Raw genomic sequence first — 17,342 nt, 5'->3', positions numbered from 1 at the left:
GGGTTGCCATTGCCTTCTCCAGGTACTCTTCTAGGGCTCAACAGATTGTATTTTACCACGTTCTTCAGGTGCCAAAGTCCAGTTCACTTTAGTCGCTCAGTCGTGTCTGACTGTTTGGGACCCCATGAATCGCAGCATGCCAGGCCTCCCTGTCCATCACCAACTCCCGGAGTTCACTCAAACTCACGTCCATTGACTCGGTGATGCCATCCAGCCATCTCATCCTCTATCGTCCCCTTCTCCTCCTGCCCTCAATCCCTCGCAGCATCAGAGTCTTTTCCAGTGAGTCAACTCTTTGCATGAGGTGGCCAAAGTATTGGAGTTTCAGCTTTAGCATCAGTCCTTCCAGTGAACACCCAGGACTGGTCTCCTTTAGGATGGACTGGTTGGATCTCCTTGCAGTCCAAGGGACTCTCAAGAGTCTTCTCCAACACCACAGTTCAAAAGCATCAATTCTTCGGCATTCAGCTTTCTTCACAGTACCAACTCTCACATCCATACATGATCACTGGAAAAACCATAGCCTTGACTAGACGGACCTTTGTTGGTAAAGTAATGTCTCTGCTTTTGAATATGCTATCTAGGTTGGTCATAACTTTCCTTCCAAGGAGTAAGCGTCTTTTAATTTCATGGCTGCAGTCACCATCTGCAGTGATTTTGGAGCCCAGAAAAGTCAATCCGACACTGTTTCCACTGTTTCCCCATCTATTTCCCATGAAGTGACGGGATCAGATGCCATGATCTTAGTTTTCTGAATGTTAAGCTTTAAGCCAACTTTTTCACTCTCCTCTTACTTTCATCAGGAGGCTTTTTAGTTCCTCTTCACTTTCTGCCATAAGGGTGGTGTCATCTGCATATCTGAGGTTATTGATATTTTCCCCAGCAATCTTGATTCCAGCTTGTGATTCTTCTAGCCCAGCGTTTCTCATGATGTATTCTGCATATAAGTTAAATAAGCAGGGTGACAATATACAGCCTTGACATACTCCTTTTCCTATTTGGAACCAGTCTGTTGTTCCACGTCCAGTTCTAACTGTTGCTTCCTGACCTGCATATAGGTTTCTCAAGAGGCAGGTCAGGTGGTCTGGTATTTCCATATCTTTCAGAATTTTCCACAGTTTATTGTGATCCACACCAGTCAAAGGCTTTGGCATAGTCAATAAAGCAGAAATAGATGTTTTTCTGGAACTCTTTTGCTCTTTCCATGATCCAGCGGATGTTGGCAATTTGATCTCTGGTTCCTCTGCCTTTTCTAAAACCAGCTTGAACATCTAGAAGTTCATGGTTCACGTATTGCTGAAGCCTGACTTGGAGAATTTTGAGCATTACTTTACTAGCGTGTGAAATCAATGCAATTGTGCGGCAGTTTGAGCATTCTTTGGCATTGCCCTTCTTTGGGATTGGAATGAAAACTGACCTTTTCCAGTCCTGTGGCCACTGCTGAGTTTTCCAAATTTGCTGACATATTGAGTGCAGCACTTTCACAGCATCATCTTTCAGGATTTGAAATAGCTCAACTGGAATTCCATCACCTCCACTAGCTTTGTTCATAGTGATGCTTTCTAAGGCCCACTTGACTTCACATTCTAGGATGTCTGGCTCTAGGTGAGTGATCACACCATTGTGCCAAAGTTAGGGAACCTTAAAAGGCATTGCTGAATGTTTCCCATATGGAAACATTCAGATTAACTTACTGTCTTAAAAAAAAAAAAAAGACTTAATTGAGATAAGTATTATTAAATAAATTATGTCACATATGGTTAAGTTTGAAATTGGATTGAAGGTGCACAAATGATCTAAATGGTAAGTGTTGAGTATTATATTGAAACTAATTATTCACAGCATAAGTTAGGTTGCTATTTTTAAGCAGCTTTTAGAAATCAGCATTGTTGTGTCCTGCATTAGTTTTCCTATCTTTAAGGAAGTGTTAAGGAAATAGACGCCAGTTCTTACGTTTGTAGACTTTATAAATAAGGGAAGAATACAAGATAAACATGTATAAACACGAAAGACAAACACATAAACATGTTTCTTTTTGTGGTATGTTTTGTGAATATATTACAATGGAGGTAGCCTATCTAAAAGAAAACTTGTTTATTTATCCTATATATCAAAGAAAAAACAGTACCTCATAGCATGTGAAATATGTCTTCAGTTTAGCTTGCTCTTTAATTATAGCCTTCCCAGTTAAAATTACTATTGCTTAAACATGGAGTCTAATATCTTCATCAGTTATAGGACGCTCTAGCTATCCTACTTATTTCTCCTTCCCCTTGGAAAATAGTTTAGGTTCAGTTCGGCTATCGTTTATTTATTGCATGTGATACAGGATATCTTACCTAGTTCTGAAAAAAATAGATTAATTGAAACTAAGTACTAGATTGTTTTTTATGTGCTTTAAGAAACTTCTGAAAGCAGACTTCTGAATAAAAGAATTTGATTGCACTTGTGATGTGTAGAATCAGGTTTCAGTTCAGTTGAGTTGCTCAGTTGTGTCCGACTCTTTTCAACCCCATGAATCACAGCACGCCAGGCCTCCCTGTCCATCACCAACTCCCGGAGTTCACTCAAACTCATGTCCATTGAGTCGGTGATGCCATCCAGCCATCTCATCCTCTGTCACCCCCTTTTCCTCCTGCCCCTAATCCCTCCCAGCATCAGAGTCTTTACCAGTGAGTCAACTCTTTGCGTGAGATGGCTAAAATACTGAAGTTTCAGCTTTCGTATCATTCCTTCCAAAGAAATCTCAGGGCTGATCTCCTTCAGAATGGACTGGTTGGATCTCCTTGCAGTCCAAGGGACTCTCAAGAGCATTCTCCAACACCACAGTTCAAAAGCATCAATTCGTCGATGCTCAGCTTTCTTCACAGTCCAACTCTCACATCCATACATGACTACTGGAAAAACCATAGCCTTGACTAGACAGACCTTTAGGTATAGCAAAGAGTTAAAAATATTTGACTGAATTGTAGTTCCAATAGCAGTAATTCTGAATATAGAAGGAAGTTAAAAACAGACTCTGAAATTGCAGCCAGAGACTGAATACCTCTCCAGTCCTTTTTTCTGAGGCAAGAATAGCTGACATATTGGGAAAAGGTAGCAATAAAGACTCAATCATAGTTTACATTGAAAGGGGCTTGACTTTATAGAGTTACAAAAATGTTTGAACTGGGATCCTTGGTAGGTAGTCCAGAGTACTGCTGCTATTGGAATTTTGCTTCCTAACTTGTGTCTTCAATTTTACTGTGAAGACCTCTTTGTCTTCAACAATCTCATAGCCCCACTCATTTAAATTTTTGTCTGGTTTTGGTCTTTAGAAACTTGCCTAAATCAGTACTTTTTTTCATCATGATTTCCTTTTCCTGCATTAATTCTCTGCTAATTTTTCTAGTGTTTCTTGAACAAGCATTTAATGATAATACTGGGTTTTGTCACTTGTGGTTTTCCTTAGCATTGGGTAGTCTTCATTTGATCTTTTACTTGTTTACTTCCTTGTTGAGCAACAGTAATAAACCATCATGACTCTAGAAAAATCCTTGACATTGAAATGGAGTGCTTCTGTTCTTCGGGTCATTTTCTACTTACGTCTCCCCAGCTTTATTCAAGCGTTGAGAACTTTAAGAACTGTTTATGTCAGAGAAGTCTCCCTTAAGAGACTGCCTTATAGCAACAATGGTAAAGTGCATGTGATGGTTTATTACCTAATATATATGTTTGCACTGGTCATTTTTGGAAGCAAACACATTTTCCCTTTTCCTTAAGGATAAGAGAAGCTTCTCCTCTTAATAAGCTTTATTTCTTAACAGACAAGTAAAATTTTAAAAATTTTAGTTGTTGTGATTTTAGAATACTGTAGAAAACTTTCAATAAAATTGACAGATTATAACATGTATTTCTGGGTATTAGTCTCAAATTCACTGTACACTTTTTCATGAATACTTGTATGAATTAAGAGAGCAGCTGCAGCTCTTATTTATTGCAGATCTTGCTTTATTTTTTTAAAACATTCAGAAGATATCTATATATCAAAAGAATTGCTCATGATTTTCTCTAGATGTGGACCCATTTTAATCAGTATTGGCCTCTTTCTCTCACTTCGCTGACTGCATGTATTTGTGACCCTTAGATTATAGGGAATGGAAGTGAACAGCAGCTGCAAAAAGAGCTAGCAGATGTGCTGATGGATCCTCCAATGGACGACCAGCCAGGGGACAAGGAGCTTGTGGAAAGGTCACAGCTGGATGGCGAAGGAGATGGGCCTCTTTCTAATCAACTCTCAGCTTCATCCACCATTAACCCTGTGTCATTAGTAGGGCTCCAGAAACCAGAGATGAGCCTGCCAGTGAAACCTGGACAAGGAGGTTAGGATTGCTGCATTGCTTGCATAACGGAAGGTTATTGTTTTTAATATTTGAGTGTCCATTTTGTACTAGGTTTGATGCAGAGGAAGCAAAACTCGTATCTATATTATCTAGAAGCTTCCAATACGAGATTGAGGGGGATGTGAGAGGAATAAATACATGTACCATTCTGATTTCCCTTTAAATGTATGTCATTAAAGTTTTTTTTATTGGTGTGTAGTTAATTTACAATGTTAGTTTCAGGTGGAAGGCCCAGTGAATCAGTTACACATATGTCGACTCTAAATGTATGTCATTTATAGCAAAGGAAAAAAACCAGTTATTAACAGTGAGGCAGTGTTAGAGTGCTTAAAGAATTTTTTCAGGAAAAAATAATTTGAGTATGGTATTGGGAAATTGGATATTGGCTGAAGGAGAAGGGGACAACAGGATGAGATGGTTGGATGGCATCACCAACTTGATGGACATGAGTGTGAGTAAGCTCCAGGAATTGGTGATGGACAGGGAAGCCTGGCGTGCTGCAGTCCGTGCAATCACAGAGTCGGACACGAATGAGCAACTGACTGATTGGGGAAATAGAGAAATAATTCTTGGTGAAGAAAATGTTTGCCTTAGGCCTGCTTGGTGGGAATAGTTGTCAAATTGAAAAAAGGGACCTGAAAGACAAGGAAGAAAAAGACAATTATGAAGGTTCTTTGAGGAAAAGTAGAATATTAAAACTGTAAATGTTTATTGGGAAAGGAAAGGCAGGGGGACTGAGAGAACATGATAAAGTAACTAAGATGATGAATAAGAGAAATCATTATAATAGAACAGATAAGAAAGAAGAAAGAGGATTTTTCAGAGTGGTAAAATACTAAATGTATTACTGACCTAAATGTAAATTATAAAGTCAAAACAAATTATAAGAGATAAATCAGATCTGAATCTCAGGTCACCATTTAGGTTAAGGATTGAAACTATAGCCATACCTAAAAATTTTAGTGTTGGTGACAAGTTCTGGTGTGAGATTTCTGACTTTAATTGAAAGTGACGAATTTAATTTTAGAACCTAAACGTAGCTTGTAGAGTTTTACTTAATATTCATGTTAACAAAATATCAAAGTGAAAATAATCACTTCCTTATTGTTTCTTTCAGATTCTGAAGGGTCAAGTCCTTTCACACCAGTGGCAGATGAGGACAGTGTAGTTTTCAGCAAACTAACTTATTTAGGCTGTGCCTCAGTAAATGCTCCCAGGAGTGAAGTGGAAGCCTTGAGGATGATGTCCATCTTAAGGGGCCAGTGTCAGATCTCACTAGATGTAACCCTGTCAGTGCCGAATGTATCTGAAGGAACTGTGAGGTAAGACCAGCCTTCTAGAAATATTTGTAACATTTGATCAGATTTCTCACCTACAGTTTTATAACAAAGCAAGAGTGAACAAAATACATAATTATTTTATTCTTGTAGTGGTTAATTCTTTTGGCACTTAGTTTTCATGTCTTCCAAGGATTGTGACCTTTTACGAAAAATAGTCACTTGTTTGAGCAGTTTTTTATACTCTTCCTCACCCTAATTCTTTGTAACACTAGAAATTTAAGTGTTTTGGGGATTATTGAAATATGTTGACCTAAGAGTCTGCCTAACAATTTACATTTTCCATGTGCCCCCCAATAAAAATACTAGCTTGACACATTAGTTGAAAAGAAATTTCATACTGACTTTGGAAATTACAGAAACCTGTTGGTAAATATTAACTATTTCAGTGTTCAGTTCAGTCACTCAGTCGTGTCCGACTCTTTGCGACCCCATGAACCGCCGCACACCAGGCCTCCCTGTCCATCACCAACTGCTGGAGTCCACCCAAACCCTTGTCCATTGAGTCAGTGATGCCATCCAACCATCTCATCCTCTGTCGTCCCCTTCTCCTCCTGCCCTCAGTCTTTCCCAGCATCAGCGTCTTTTCAAATGAGTCAGCTCTTCGCATGAGGTGGCCAAAGTATTGGAGTTTCAGCTTCAACATCAGTCCTTCCAATGAACACCCAGGACTGATCTCCTTTAGGATGGACTGGTTGGATCTCCGTGCAGTCCAAGGGACTCTCAAGAGTCTTCTGCAACACCACAGTTCAAAAGCATCAATTCTTCTGCTCTCAGCTTTCTTTATAGTCCAACTCTCACTTCCATACATGACCACTGGAAAAACCATAGCCTTGACTAGACAGTAGTTCCTAAATTTTTAAGATGAGGATACTGAAGCTCAGAGAAGTCTCTTGATAGGGCTATTGTTTATACTAACTGAAACAGGTCACAGTGTTTAAATGTAGTCAGATGTCTGTATCAGCTAACTAAATACAAAACTAGCTTTGTTGTAAAAAATGCGTACTTATTTCAGAAAAATCAAAGAACACAAATAAGCAAAAATTTAGAAAATTACTCTTAACTTTTTTACTGAAGTATAGTTGATTTATAATGTTGTGCCAATCTCTGCTATATAGCAGAGTGAGTCAGTTATGCACATACAGACTTTTTTTCCTTAATTTTTTTTTTGTGGTTTATCACAGGACATTGAATATAGTTTCCTGTGCTATACAGTAGTACCTTGTTGTTTATCCTATATATGATAGTTTACGTCTGCTAATCCCGTACTCCTAGTCCTTCCCTCCCTCGCGCCCCTGACCCCCAGCAACCACAAGTTTATTCTCTATGCTTCTGTTTTGTAGATAAGTTCATTTGTGACATATTTTAGGTTAGGAAATGGTCTTAATTCTACTCTCCCATTGGTAAATAACAGTTAACATCTTGGTTTATTAAGACCCTTTTTGTGTAGTTGTAGGTATATTTGTCTATGTGTATATACCTACATATATATGCAAGTATAATTATACAACTCTTAGAATCAGCATTTTTAGCATCAGTGGAATTACATAATATATAACATGCTTTGTTATATGGTGAATCTTTCCATATCAATAAATATGCTTAATTATTATAATTTATGATGGCACATGATGGGCTTTTCAGAAATAACCAGTCTAATGTTACATATTTTAGTTGTTTTAATGATAAAAGTGCTACTAATAATAGCTAATATTAAACTTTTATTATATGGGCATGTAAGTTGGGCTTCCCTTGTGGCTCAGCTGGTAAAGAATCCGCCTGCAATGCAGGAGACCTGGATTCGATCCCTGGGTTGGGGAGAGCCCCTGGAGAAGGGAAAGGCTACCCACTCCAGGATTCTGGCCTACAGAATTCCATGGACTGTTTAGTTCTTTGGGTCGCAAAGAATCAGACACGACTGAGCAACTTTTACTTACTTACTTAAGTGCTTAACCTGTCGTTTTCTTATAAGTAGTATTTTTGAGCTAAATTTTAATGTATTTTTAAATTTCCTTAGGATTAGTTCCTAGAAGTAGATTCACTGGTGGGTCAAAGATTTGCCCATTTTTATGGTTTTTGATATATTGCCAAATGGCCATCTAGAAATATTGATCTAGCTTGTACGTTTGTGAGCAGTGTATGAGAATATCTGTTTCTCTGCCCTCAAGCATTTTGGATTTTTATGGTAGTAGAGTTGTAGCTGCATATGGATAGTAGTAGTAGTAAGTTAATTAATATTCCAATGATCTGCATATGTAATTCTTGAGTGTTTAAAGAACTATTTTGCAAAGATTCATGAATATTAATTTTAATTGTATTTATTAATGTGAAGCTTAGTAACATTTATTTAGCCTTTTTTTTTTTTTTTTCCTTTTGCCATGATGTGACTTGGGCAACTTGAGTGAAAGCACTAAGTCCTAACCACTAACTGCCAGGGAATTCCCTAAAACTCATTTTTATATGATTCTTAGTCAATAGTCATTCCCCTGACTGAAGTTATACTTTGTTCTAATATATTTTAATTCTATAAAGACATGAGAAAATTAGTCTCTCTTACCTCATGTTTTCAGAGTCTTTATCAAAGTGCCTTTGAATTTGAATTAGTTCCCCTTCTTAGGTATTTCCATTATCCCCTAGGCTTTCCCATTGATGGCTCTGCCCATTCTGTGTTCATAATTTCATAACTTCATAATTTCAATTTTTTGTATTGTCAGGGCCCAGGATGGAGCCTGGGATGTTGTGTAGGTATCACATAAATATTTGTTGAATGAATACATTTTTGAGTGAATGATATCCATTTAATTTTCAGTGAGTGGCATCCTTTTGATTTTATTAATGAAGTTTTTTTTCCTTCGGTGTTAATGTTTTGTAAGTGTCTCTTCCTTATTTGCCATGAAGCAAAAGAACATGTTTCACTCTGAAAAACTACATCATTATTTTAGTTTTTAAAATAATAAAGCAGCTTAGGTCATTCTGTTAGGAGATACTGAGAAGCACAACTTTAGTGATCTATTTTGGTAGTCTAATTTACCCATTATTTTTTATGTAGTTATAGACTATTTAAGAAACATTAATATTATTTATGCTTTCCTGATTGCCTCCCTAAAATAGGGGATTATGTAGTTTTTAGTACTATGGAATTGTGTAATCAGTTATTTTAAGACCCCACATATAACTTACTTATCAAGATTGAAGATTAATATGATTTCTTTGTGCTCAGTCGTTTCCAATTCTTTGTGACCCTTTGGACTGTAGACTGCCAGGCTCAAGAAATGATTTATATGATCTTTTTGCTAGAAAGATGAGTCTTGAATCATAATGTGAACATAGTGAAAATTGTCCACAGTAGCTCTACTCTCTTTATGTATATTTTTTCTGAACAGACTCTTAGATCCTCAGACAAACACTGAAATAGCAAACTACCCTATCTACAAAATCCTTTTCTGTGTCAGAGGGCATGATGGAACTCCTGAGAGTGACTGTTTTGCTTTCACTGAAAGTCATTACAATGCAGAGCTCTTCAGAATACATGTCTTTCGGTGTGAAATACAAGAAGCTGTAAGTACTGAAGAGGGAAATGTCTACAGATGAAACTTCATCTTCACCCTTGAATCATTGAAATGATTATAGTATTTTCTGTGGTCATTTATAAGCCAAATTAAATTCTCTGCTACTGTTTTATTTGTTCCATTTTGATGGCCTGAAATATGAATAAAAGTTTGGTTAGCCAGAACCTTGTTGTTGCTAAGAGCGTCAGAGGAGACCAATTGACCGCTGTTTAAATGCATTAAATCGGCATCTTGCTTCTAGCAATGACATATTTGCAAACTATTCTTATAGAATTAAACTTGGAGGATTATTCTTTATTACAATAAATATATTCAAGTAATTCCTAACAATTTTGGAAATCATCTTTCAATTGGATTTCTAGTGTTCACAGTCATTCCTTTTTTACAATCTCTACTCTGGTCATTTTTAGTGTTGTTTGCTTTATAGGTCTAATAAATTTGATAATTTATTAAAGAAATGAGTGAAGGAAAGGTGAACTACCTCCCTCAAACAACGTAGGTCACCTTCAGCCTTAACAAAAGTATTTTACTTTTTTAATAACAGCCCATCTCCTAACATTTTTGGTTGTAGGTGAGCCGGATACTTTACAGTTTTGCCACTGCCTTCCGCCGTTCTGCCAAGCAGACCCCACTTTCAGCAACTGCTGCGCCTCAGACTCCAGACAGTGACATCTTTACCTTCTCTGTGTCTCTAGAAATAAAAGAAGATGATGGTAAAGGTTATTTTAGGTAGGGCATCTTACTTTATTCTTTTTATTTGAGTTTGTATTAACATGCTAAACTATCTGTGCTTTTACGGAAATTCTAGGTCAGATTACCTAACCTTTATATTATATATTATATAATGATTGCTTTTATAGGTAGAGTTTTTTTTTTAATGTAAGTGATAAAGGAAAATAAATAGGCAAATTGCCAAGGCAAGATTTAAAGAATTTTAATAAAAAAAATTATTTCATGTAGGGAAATATGTTACCATGTTCTTTTAGTAAGACTAAAAGTAGCTGGCTGACAGCTTTTATTAAACATAGAGCTACATCACCTGGGTCTATAGCTGGATTTGTTTTGCTAGAGTTTTTTTCTGTTTTGTTTTTTGGTTGGTGTATTTAATAATCTAAATATCTTAAAGCTATTGAAATCAAGATTTATCATTAAAATTTAATGGAGCACATTGGGAAGGGAGAAATATGGTGTGTATCTCAAGTGTGACCTTGCATATAGGGTCAAAAATAACTTGTTCTGGTTTTTAAGTAGTAAAAATAACCCTGGAATAGAAATTAAAATTTAGGGTTAGTTTACTTATTGCTACCATTACACTGTGACCTTTTCCAAGTTTCTTTACATTTCGGACATTCAGTTCAGTTCAGTCGCTCAGTCGTGTCTGACTTCTTGCGACTCCATGAATCGCAGCGCACCAGGCCTCCCTATCCATCACCAACTCCCGGAGTTCACCCAAACTCATGTCCATTGAGTCGGTGATGCCATCCAGCCATCTCATCCTCTGTCGTCCCCTTCTCCTCCTGCCCCCAATCCCTCCCAGCATCAGGGTCTTTTCCAATGAGTCAACCCTTCGCATGAGGTGGCCAAAGTATTGGAGTTTCAGCCGCAACATCAGTCCTTCCAGTGACTTCCAGTGAACACCCAGGACTGATCTCCTTTAGGATGGACTGGTTGGATCTTGCAATCCATGGGACTCACAAGAGTCTTCTCCAGCACCACAGTTCAAAAGCATCAATTCTTTGGCGTTCAGCTTTCTTCACAGTCCAACTCTCACATCCATACATGACCACTGGAAAAACCATAGCCTTGACTAGACGAACCTTTGTTAGCAAAGTAATATTTCTGCTTTTCAATATGCTATCTAGGTTGGTCATAACTTTCCTTCCAAGGAGTAAGCATCTTTTAATTTCATGGCTGCAATCACCATCTGCAGTGATTTTGGAGCCCCAAAAAATCAAGTCAGCCACTGTTTCCACTGTTTCCCCATCTATTTCCCATGAAGTGATGGGACCAGATGCCATGATCACAGTTTTCTAATGTTGAGCTTTAAGCCAACTTTTTCACTCTCCTCTTTCGTGACATTAGTTTCCTTATTTCTAAGACGAAGTGGCTAGAGTCTAAAAATCCTTTCTAAGTTTATTATGGTTGCAAGATGACTGACTTTTTTTTTTTTTTTTTTTTTGATGACTGACTTTTTTTTTCTCCACAGCTCATATCACAAAACGGTTGCTTCTTGGTATCACAATCAGTAGTTGCATGTAGAACTTTCTTTCCTTCATGACTACTCATAAAATAGATAAAATGAAAATATAAATGGTTCTGATATTTTGCTTTTAAATTAAAAGGCACAATGATTGTTTCATTTGGGAAACTGATAACATTGCTCTCCCTTCAAAGACTTTGGAATTCTCATGCCATCTGGTGGCAAGTTTAGTATACAATGCAGCTTCAACCTTGGTTTGTACAATAAAGTATAAATCATTGTACTTTATGCTTTCTTATTTATATTTCTATTTTCACACCAACATTATTATGGTGTTTTCTGCAATATGCATTCCTATACTGGGAAGTAGAAATCATAATCTATAAACCTTATAATAATTTTTTTCCATTTTAAGAAACAGAATAGTTTAAACTTTTTTCCTTTATTAAAAATAAAGATTGAAGATTGTTTATAAATTCCAAGTTATAAATAGGAAAGGTTTCTAAGATCTCTCAGAAGTGAAGCACTAGGGTAATTTCTCCTTCTGAGATTAGGCATTTTCAAGATAGAAAGGTTAACAATCACAAATATCCCTTTTCAACTGTGTATCAAGGAAATGCTGTACAGAAAACCCCTGGATGGTCAGATTTCTTTACACATTTGTTAGGGCTGTGTTATCTTTTTGTTGCATGTTTTCCTGAATTTATAATAGAAAAGAGTGTTGTAGAACCTAATACAGTGATGAAATTATTGACAAGGATGCCTTTGTCAAATTTGAATTTTTCAAACACAGTTCCTTTCTTCCAGTGATTCTGTAGTAATTGAGATGCCAAGAGAGTTACCAGCATGAATGTTCCTCTTAACACAATATTAGCAAAATTAAAAAGTGGAAATTAAATGTTGACTGTAATACAATGGTTAAAATACTATGCATTTCACAATAAATGCAAATATAAAATCATTATGTTGTAAACCTGAAACTACTATGTTGTATGCCAGTTATACGTAAAGCCAAATACAGTGGTATACCCATATGACTTATTTGAAAAAGTGGTATACCCATATGACCTATTTAAAAAATATATGTGTATATAGTTAGCCATAGCACAAGATAAATTATGATTTTACCATAGCATAGATAGTCACGACCCATATAATCATGATGGTATGATCACTCACCTAGAGCCAGACATCCTGGAATGTGAAGTCAAGTGGGCCTTAGAAAGCATCACTATGAACAAAGCTAGTGGAGATCATGGAATTCCAGTTGAGCTATTTCAAATCCTGAACGATGATGCTGTGAAAGTGCTGCACTATAGCCAGCAAATTTGGAAAACTCAGCAGTGGCCACAGGACTGGAAAAGGGCAGTTTTCATTCCAATCCCAAAGAAAGGTAATGCCAAAGAATGCTCAAACTACCGCACAATTGCATTCATCTCACACGCTAGTAAAGTAATGCTCAAAATTCTCCAAGCCAGGCTTCAGCAATGCGTGAACCGTGAACTTCCAGATGTTCAAGCTGGTTTTAGAAAAGGCAGAGGAACCAGAGATCAAATTGCCAACATCCACTGGATCATGGAAAAAGCAAGAGAGTTCCAGAAAAACAACTATTTCTGCTTTATTGACTATGCCAAAGCCTTTGACTGTGTGGATCACAATATACTGGAAAATTCTGAAAGAGATGGGAATACCAGACCACCTGACCTGCCTCTTGAGAAATTTGTATGCAGGTCAGGAAGCAACAGTTAGAACTGGACATGAAACAACAGACTGGTTCCAAATAGGAAAAGGAGTACATCAAGGCTGTATATTGTCACCCTGTTTATTTAACTTCTATGCAGAGTACATCATGAGAAACGCTGGACTGGAAGAAACACAAACTGGAATCAAGATTGCCGGGAGATATATCAATAATCTCAGATATGCAGATGACACCACCCTTATGGCAGAAAGTGAAGAGGAACTCAAAAGCCTCTTGATGAAAGTGAGAGAGGAGAGTGAAAAAGTTGGCTTAAAGCTCAATATTAGAAAACTAAGATCATGGCATCTGGTCCCATCACTTCATGGGAAATTGATGGGGAAACAGTGTTAGACTTGATTTTTTGGGCTCCAAAATCACTACAGATGGTGACTGCAGCCATGAAATTAAAAGACGCTTACTCCTTGGAAGGAAAATTATGACCAACCTAGATAGCATATTCAAAAGCAGAGACATTACTTTGCCAACAAAGGTCCGTGTAGTCAAGGCTATGGTTTTTCCAGTGATCATGTATGGATGTGAGAGTTGGACTGTGAAGAAAGCTGAGAGCAGAAGAATTGATGCTTTTGAACTGTGGTATTGGAGAAGACTCCTGAGAGTCCCTTGGACTGCAAGGAGATCCAACCAGTCCATTCTAAAGGAGATCAGTTCTGGGTGTTCTTTGGAAGGACTGATGCTAAAGCTGAAAATCCAATACTTTGGCTACCTCATACGAAGATTTGTCTCATTGGAAAACACTCTGATGCTGGGAGGGATTCAGGGCAGGAGGAGTAGGAAACGACAGGGAGGAGATGGCTGGATGGCATCACCGAGTCAATGGACATGAGTTTGAGTGAACTCCGGGAGTTGGTGATGGACAGAAAGGCCTGGCGTGCTGCGATTCATGGGGTCGCAAAGAGTCGGACACAACTTGAGTGACTTAGCTGAACTCAATTTTCACAGCAACAAAAAAGAAAAAAAACTAAAGTTACATTTCAGGAGACACGAGTGGTTTTGTAGCTTTTATGAGTGGTTTATAAAATGGTTTAGTGGTTTACATACAGTAATAATCTTTTCACATCAAGGGGCAGATGATAATATCTGTTATTTGACTATCAGGCATAGAAAATTCTTTTTAGTGCCTGATTTTCAAATCATAACAAAAGTTATTCTGGTGTATATTACAAGGAAATGCTTTCCAAAATTGATGAAACATGTTGTCCCACAGCGCAGTTCCTAAAGATAAAGACAGACAATGCTTTAAACTCCGACAAGGAATTGATAAGAAGATTGTCATCTATGTGCAACAAACAACTAATAAAGAACTTGCCATTGAAAGGTAAACGTTTTTAGTAAGGTTGGCTTCAGTATAAATTTTATTTCTTGTCAATCTACTGAAACAGTCATATACTGTATTCAAAAATTTGCAAACTGTTTTGCTCCCTGGGGAATTCTTTTGGTTATTAAACTGTATATTTCATTTATTTTGAAGTATCTCTATATCTTCAGCTCGTATGTTGACTTCAAGTATGTGAAAATAAAAGGCAAACAAAATTTGTTAATCTCAATTCAAGAAATAGATTTTGATAATGCTAATTTACTGATAATTTCAATATGTCCTTTTTTCTGTCAGAATTTTTTTCAGTGATCTAACTTAAACATCTTTGCTGTAGTCTTTTTCCCAAATTTATATTGGTTCTTTTTTTGCAGATGTTTTGGTCTTCTCCTTAGCCCAGGGAAAGATGTACGAAATAGTGACATGCACTTGTTAGATTTGGTAAGGATAGCTTTTTTTTTTTTAAGTTTGTATGCTATCTCCTCTATAAAGATTGTTACACCAAATCTAATGTTAAAACACATTTATGAAGCAATAAGCAAAGATAAGGGTATTTCCTCCTTGCTTTTTACCAGTCTGACCTTATACCTACTTAGTCTCAGTTTCTTGACTGCAATAGTGTAGGGTTGATGTTGGAGTCAAAGACATTTTGTCAGAGAGTTGTTTGCAGACTGTTATGAGCTTTAGAAAAGTATGCAGTGTATATACGATTGCTATTAAATGAAAATCTTTATTTTAATAACTAAAATTTATGTAGTAATTGTTCACTTGACAGAAGAATTCAACATAGGTGTAAGTAGTAAATTTTCCTGATGTCTGTACAGTTTGATATGATTTGTAAGCATTCACTTTATATATAACTTCAGGAGCAGTTGCATAAATAATTGGCACATTTTTAGCTGTAATCTATATATACTCTTGACTTTTCGTGTGTGTGTATATATATATATATATATGTGTGTGATCGTTTTTTTTTTTTTTTTAATTTTTTATTCCTTTATTTCTCATGTGTTCCCCATCCTGGACCCTCCTCCCTCCTCCCTCCCCATACCATCCCTCTGGGTCGTCCCAGTGATCGTATTTTATAGTCTTATATTTTTACAACTTTTTTTTAAGGCAACAGAATGAGGATTAGCTGTTATTTTTTTGGCATTAATGTTGTTGTTATTCTTTTCTTTAGGAATCTATGGGCAAAAGTTCAGATGGAAAGTCCTATGTTATTACTGGGAGCTGGAATCCAAAATCCCCACATTTTCAAGTTGTAAATGAAGAAACTCCTAAAGGTGGTGCAGATTGGTGACATCATGAACAGAAATTTTAGTCCCAAGAGGATACCCAAATCTTAGTTCTACTTATTTGAGAAATATTTAGTGTGTATCTAATTCTGATGAAACCAAGGAATTTGAATAGTTCTTTGAATTTATTATTAACTTTAACCTGTAAACAAAGTATTTTTTCCTCCCTCTCCTTTCCTCAATTTTTCTTTTCCTGCTTCCTTTTCTATTTACATGCTTATTTATTTACAGGCTTCTAAGTATGACTTTTTTGTGGAGCGATAATATATTTATATATCATTTCAAATTCAAAGGATATATAAGGAAAAGTAAAAGTCTGCCACAGTTCTAGTGTCCCACCCTAAAGGGTACCACTGTGACTAATTTCCTGTGCAGTTTTTCAGATATGCTATGCATAAACTTTTTTCAAGCTGTTCATACTTTTTCTGAATGTCATTTAAAACTTGTAATTTAATTATGTGAGCAAATATATTTCCACTTAAATTTGCTTCTCCCTTCTCTCTCCCTAGATAAAGTGCTGTTTATGACCACAGCTGTTGATTTGGTAATAACAGAAGTACAAGAGCCTGTTCGCTTTCTTCTAGAGACAAAAGTCCGAGTTTGCTCACCTAATGAAAGATTATTCTGGCCCTTCAGCAAACGTAGTACTACTGAAAATTTCTTTTTGAAACTAAAACAGGTACTATACCTTCCTATCAATATAGAGGGGGAAATGAGAGAAGTCACTTCTGAGGCTGATTTATCATTAATACAAGCTATTAGTTAGATCTTTAAATGATCATGTGTATTTTAAATATATTAAAGAGGAAAGTTGTCTTTCATTTTTACCCACCTGTTTTTTGTTTTCTGCTTTTCATTTCTTCCTGAAGAGCCAGGTTTCTTTCTGGTCTCATTTGCCTTAAACCTGAGCAGCTTCTTCTAAAGGAATTTCTTTAGTGAACTGTCAGATTTCTTTATCTAAAAGTCTTTATTTCAGTTTTATTCCAGTAGGATATTTTCTCTGGATATAGGGTTCAGTTTTTTACTTTCAGCACTTATAGATGTCATCTCACAGTCTTGTGATTCTCACTGTTTTTGAAGAGAAGTCAGCATGCATTTATACTTGTAATGGGTCATTTTCTCTGGCTGCTTTTGATATTATTTTGTATCTTGGGTTTTTAGACCTTTAACTATGATGTGCCTAGGTGTGGTTTTTCTTTCTGTTTGTCTTCAGGTTTGCTGGGCTTCGTGAATTTTTAAATTTATTTATTTATTTTCTTTTCTTTTACCATTTTTTTTGGAAAATCTGACCCATTATTTCTTCCAAATTTTTTCTCTGGCACATCTCTCTTCTCTCTCCTTAAGGGATTCCAATCATACGTATTTTCTACCTTTTGTTATCCCACAGACCTCTGAGATTCTTTTATTTTTCCAAATATTTTTGTTTGTTGTTGTTGTTAGATAGGATACTTTCTGTTGACCTAACTTAAAGTTCACTTGACACTT

General features: G+C 36.5%; 1 protein-coding gene across 16 annotated transcripts in view; it reads left to right on the top strand.

Annotated features, from left to right (window-relative positions):
* The window catches only part of RABGAP1 (RAB GTPase activating protein 1), a 169,408-nt gene that overhangs the window by 43,018 nt on the left and 109,048 nt on the right, over positions 1-17,342 (top strand). For 13 of the 16 annotated variants that reach the window (XR_015136365.1, XM_086325313.1, XM_086325314.1 and 10 more), the window contains 8 exons: positions 4,127-4,361; positions 5,500-5,704; positions 9,103-9,277; positions 9,860-10,017; positions 14,455-14,565; positions 14,937-15,003; positions 15,743-15,845; positions 16,367-16,536. Coding sequence is in view for 15 of the 16 variants with exons in the window: in XM_086325313.1 (XP_086181439.1) it covers positions 4,127-4,361; positions 5,500-5,704; positions 9,103-9,277; positions 9,860-10,017; positions 14,455-14,565; positions 14,937-15,003; positions 15,743-15,845; positions 16,367-16,536 (1,224 nt within the window). In the remaining variant the exon portion in view is untranslated. The remainder of the gene's footprint in view (positions 1-4,126; positions 4,362-5,499; positions 5,705-9,102; positions 9,278-9,859; positions 10,018-14,454; positions 14,566-14,936; positions 15,004-15,742; positions 15,846-16,366; positions 16,537-17,342) is intronic. The other 3 variants (XM_086325323.1, XM_086325321.1, XM_086325322.1) reach the window with 1 other exon arrangement.

Source organism: Bos grunniens, chromosome 11, assembly GCF_055505025.1.
Source record: "Bos grunniens cultivar Pamir isolate PY7600 chromosome 11, Bosgru_T2T1.0, whole genome shotgun sequence".
Classification (NCBI taxonomy): Eukaryota; Metazoa; Chordata; class Mammalia; order Artiodactyla; family Bovidae; genus Bos; species Bos grunniens.
Note: the sequence above shows the minus strand (reverse complement) of the source record. Positions and strands in the feature narration are given on the sequence as shown.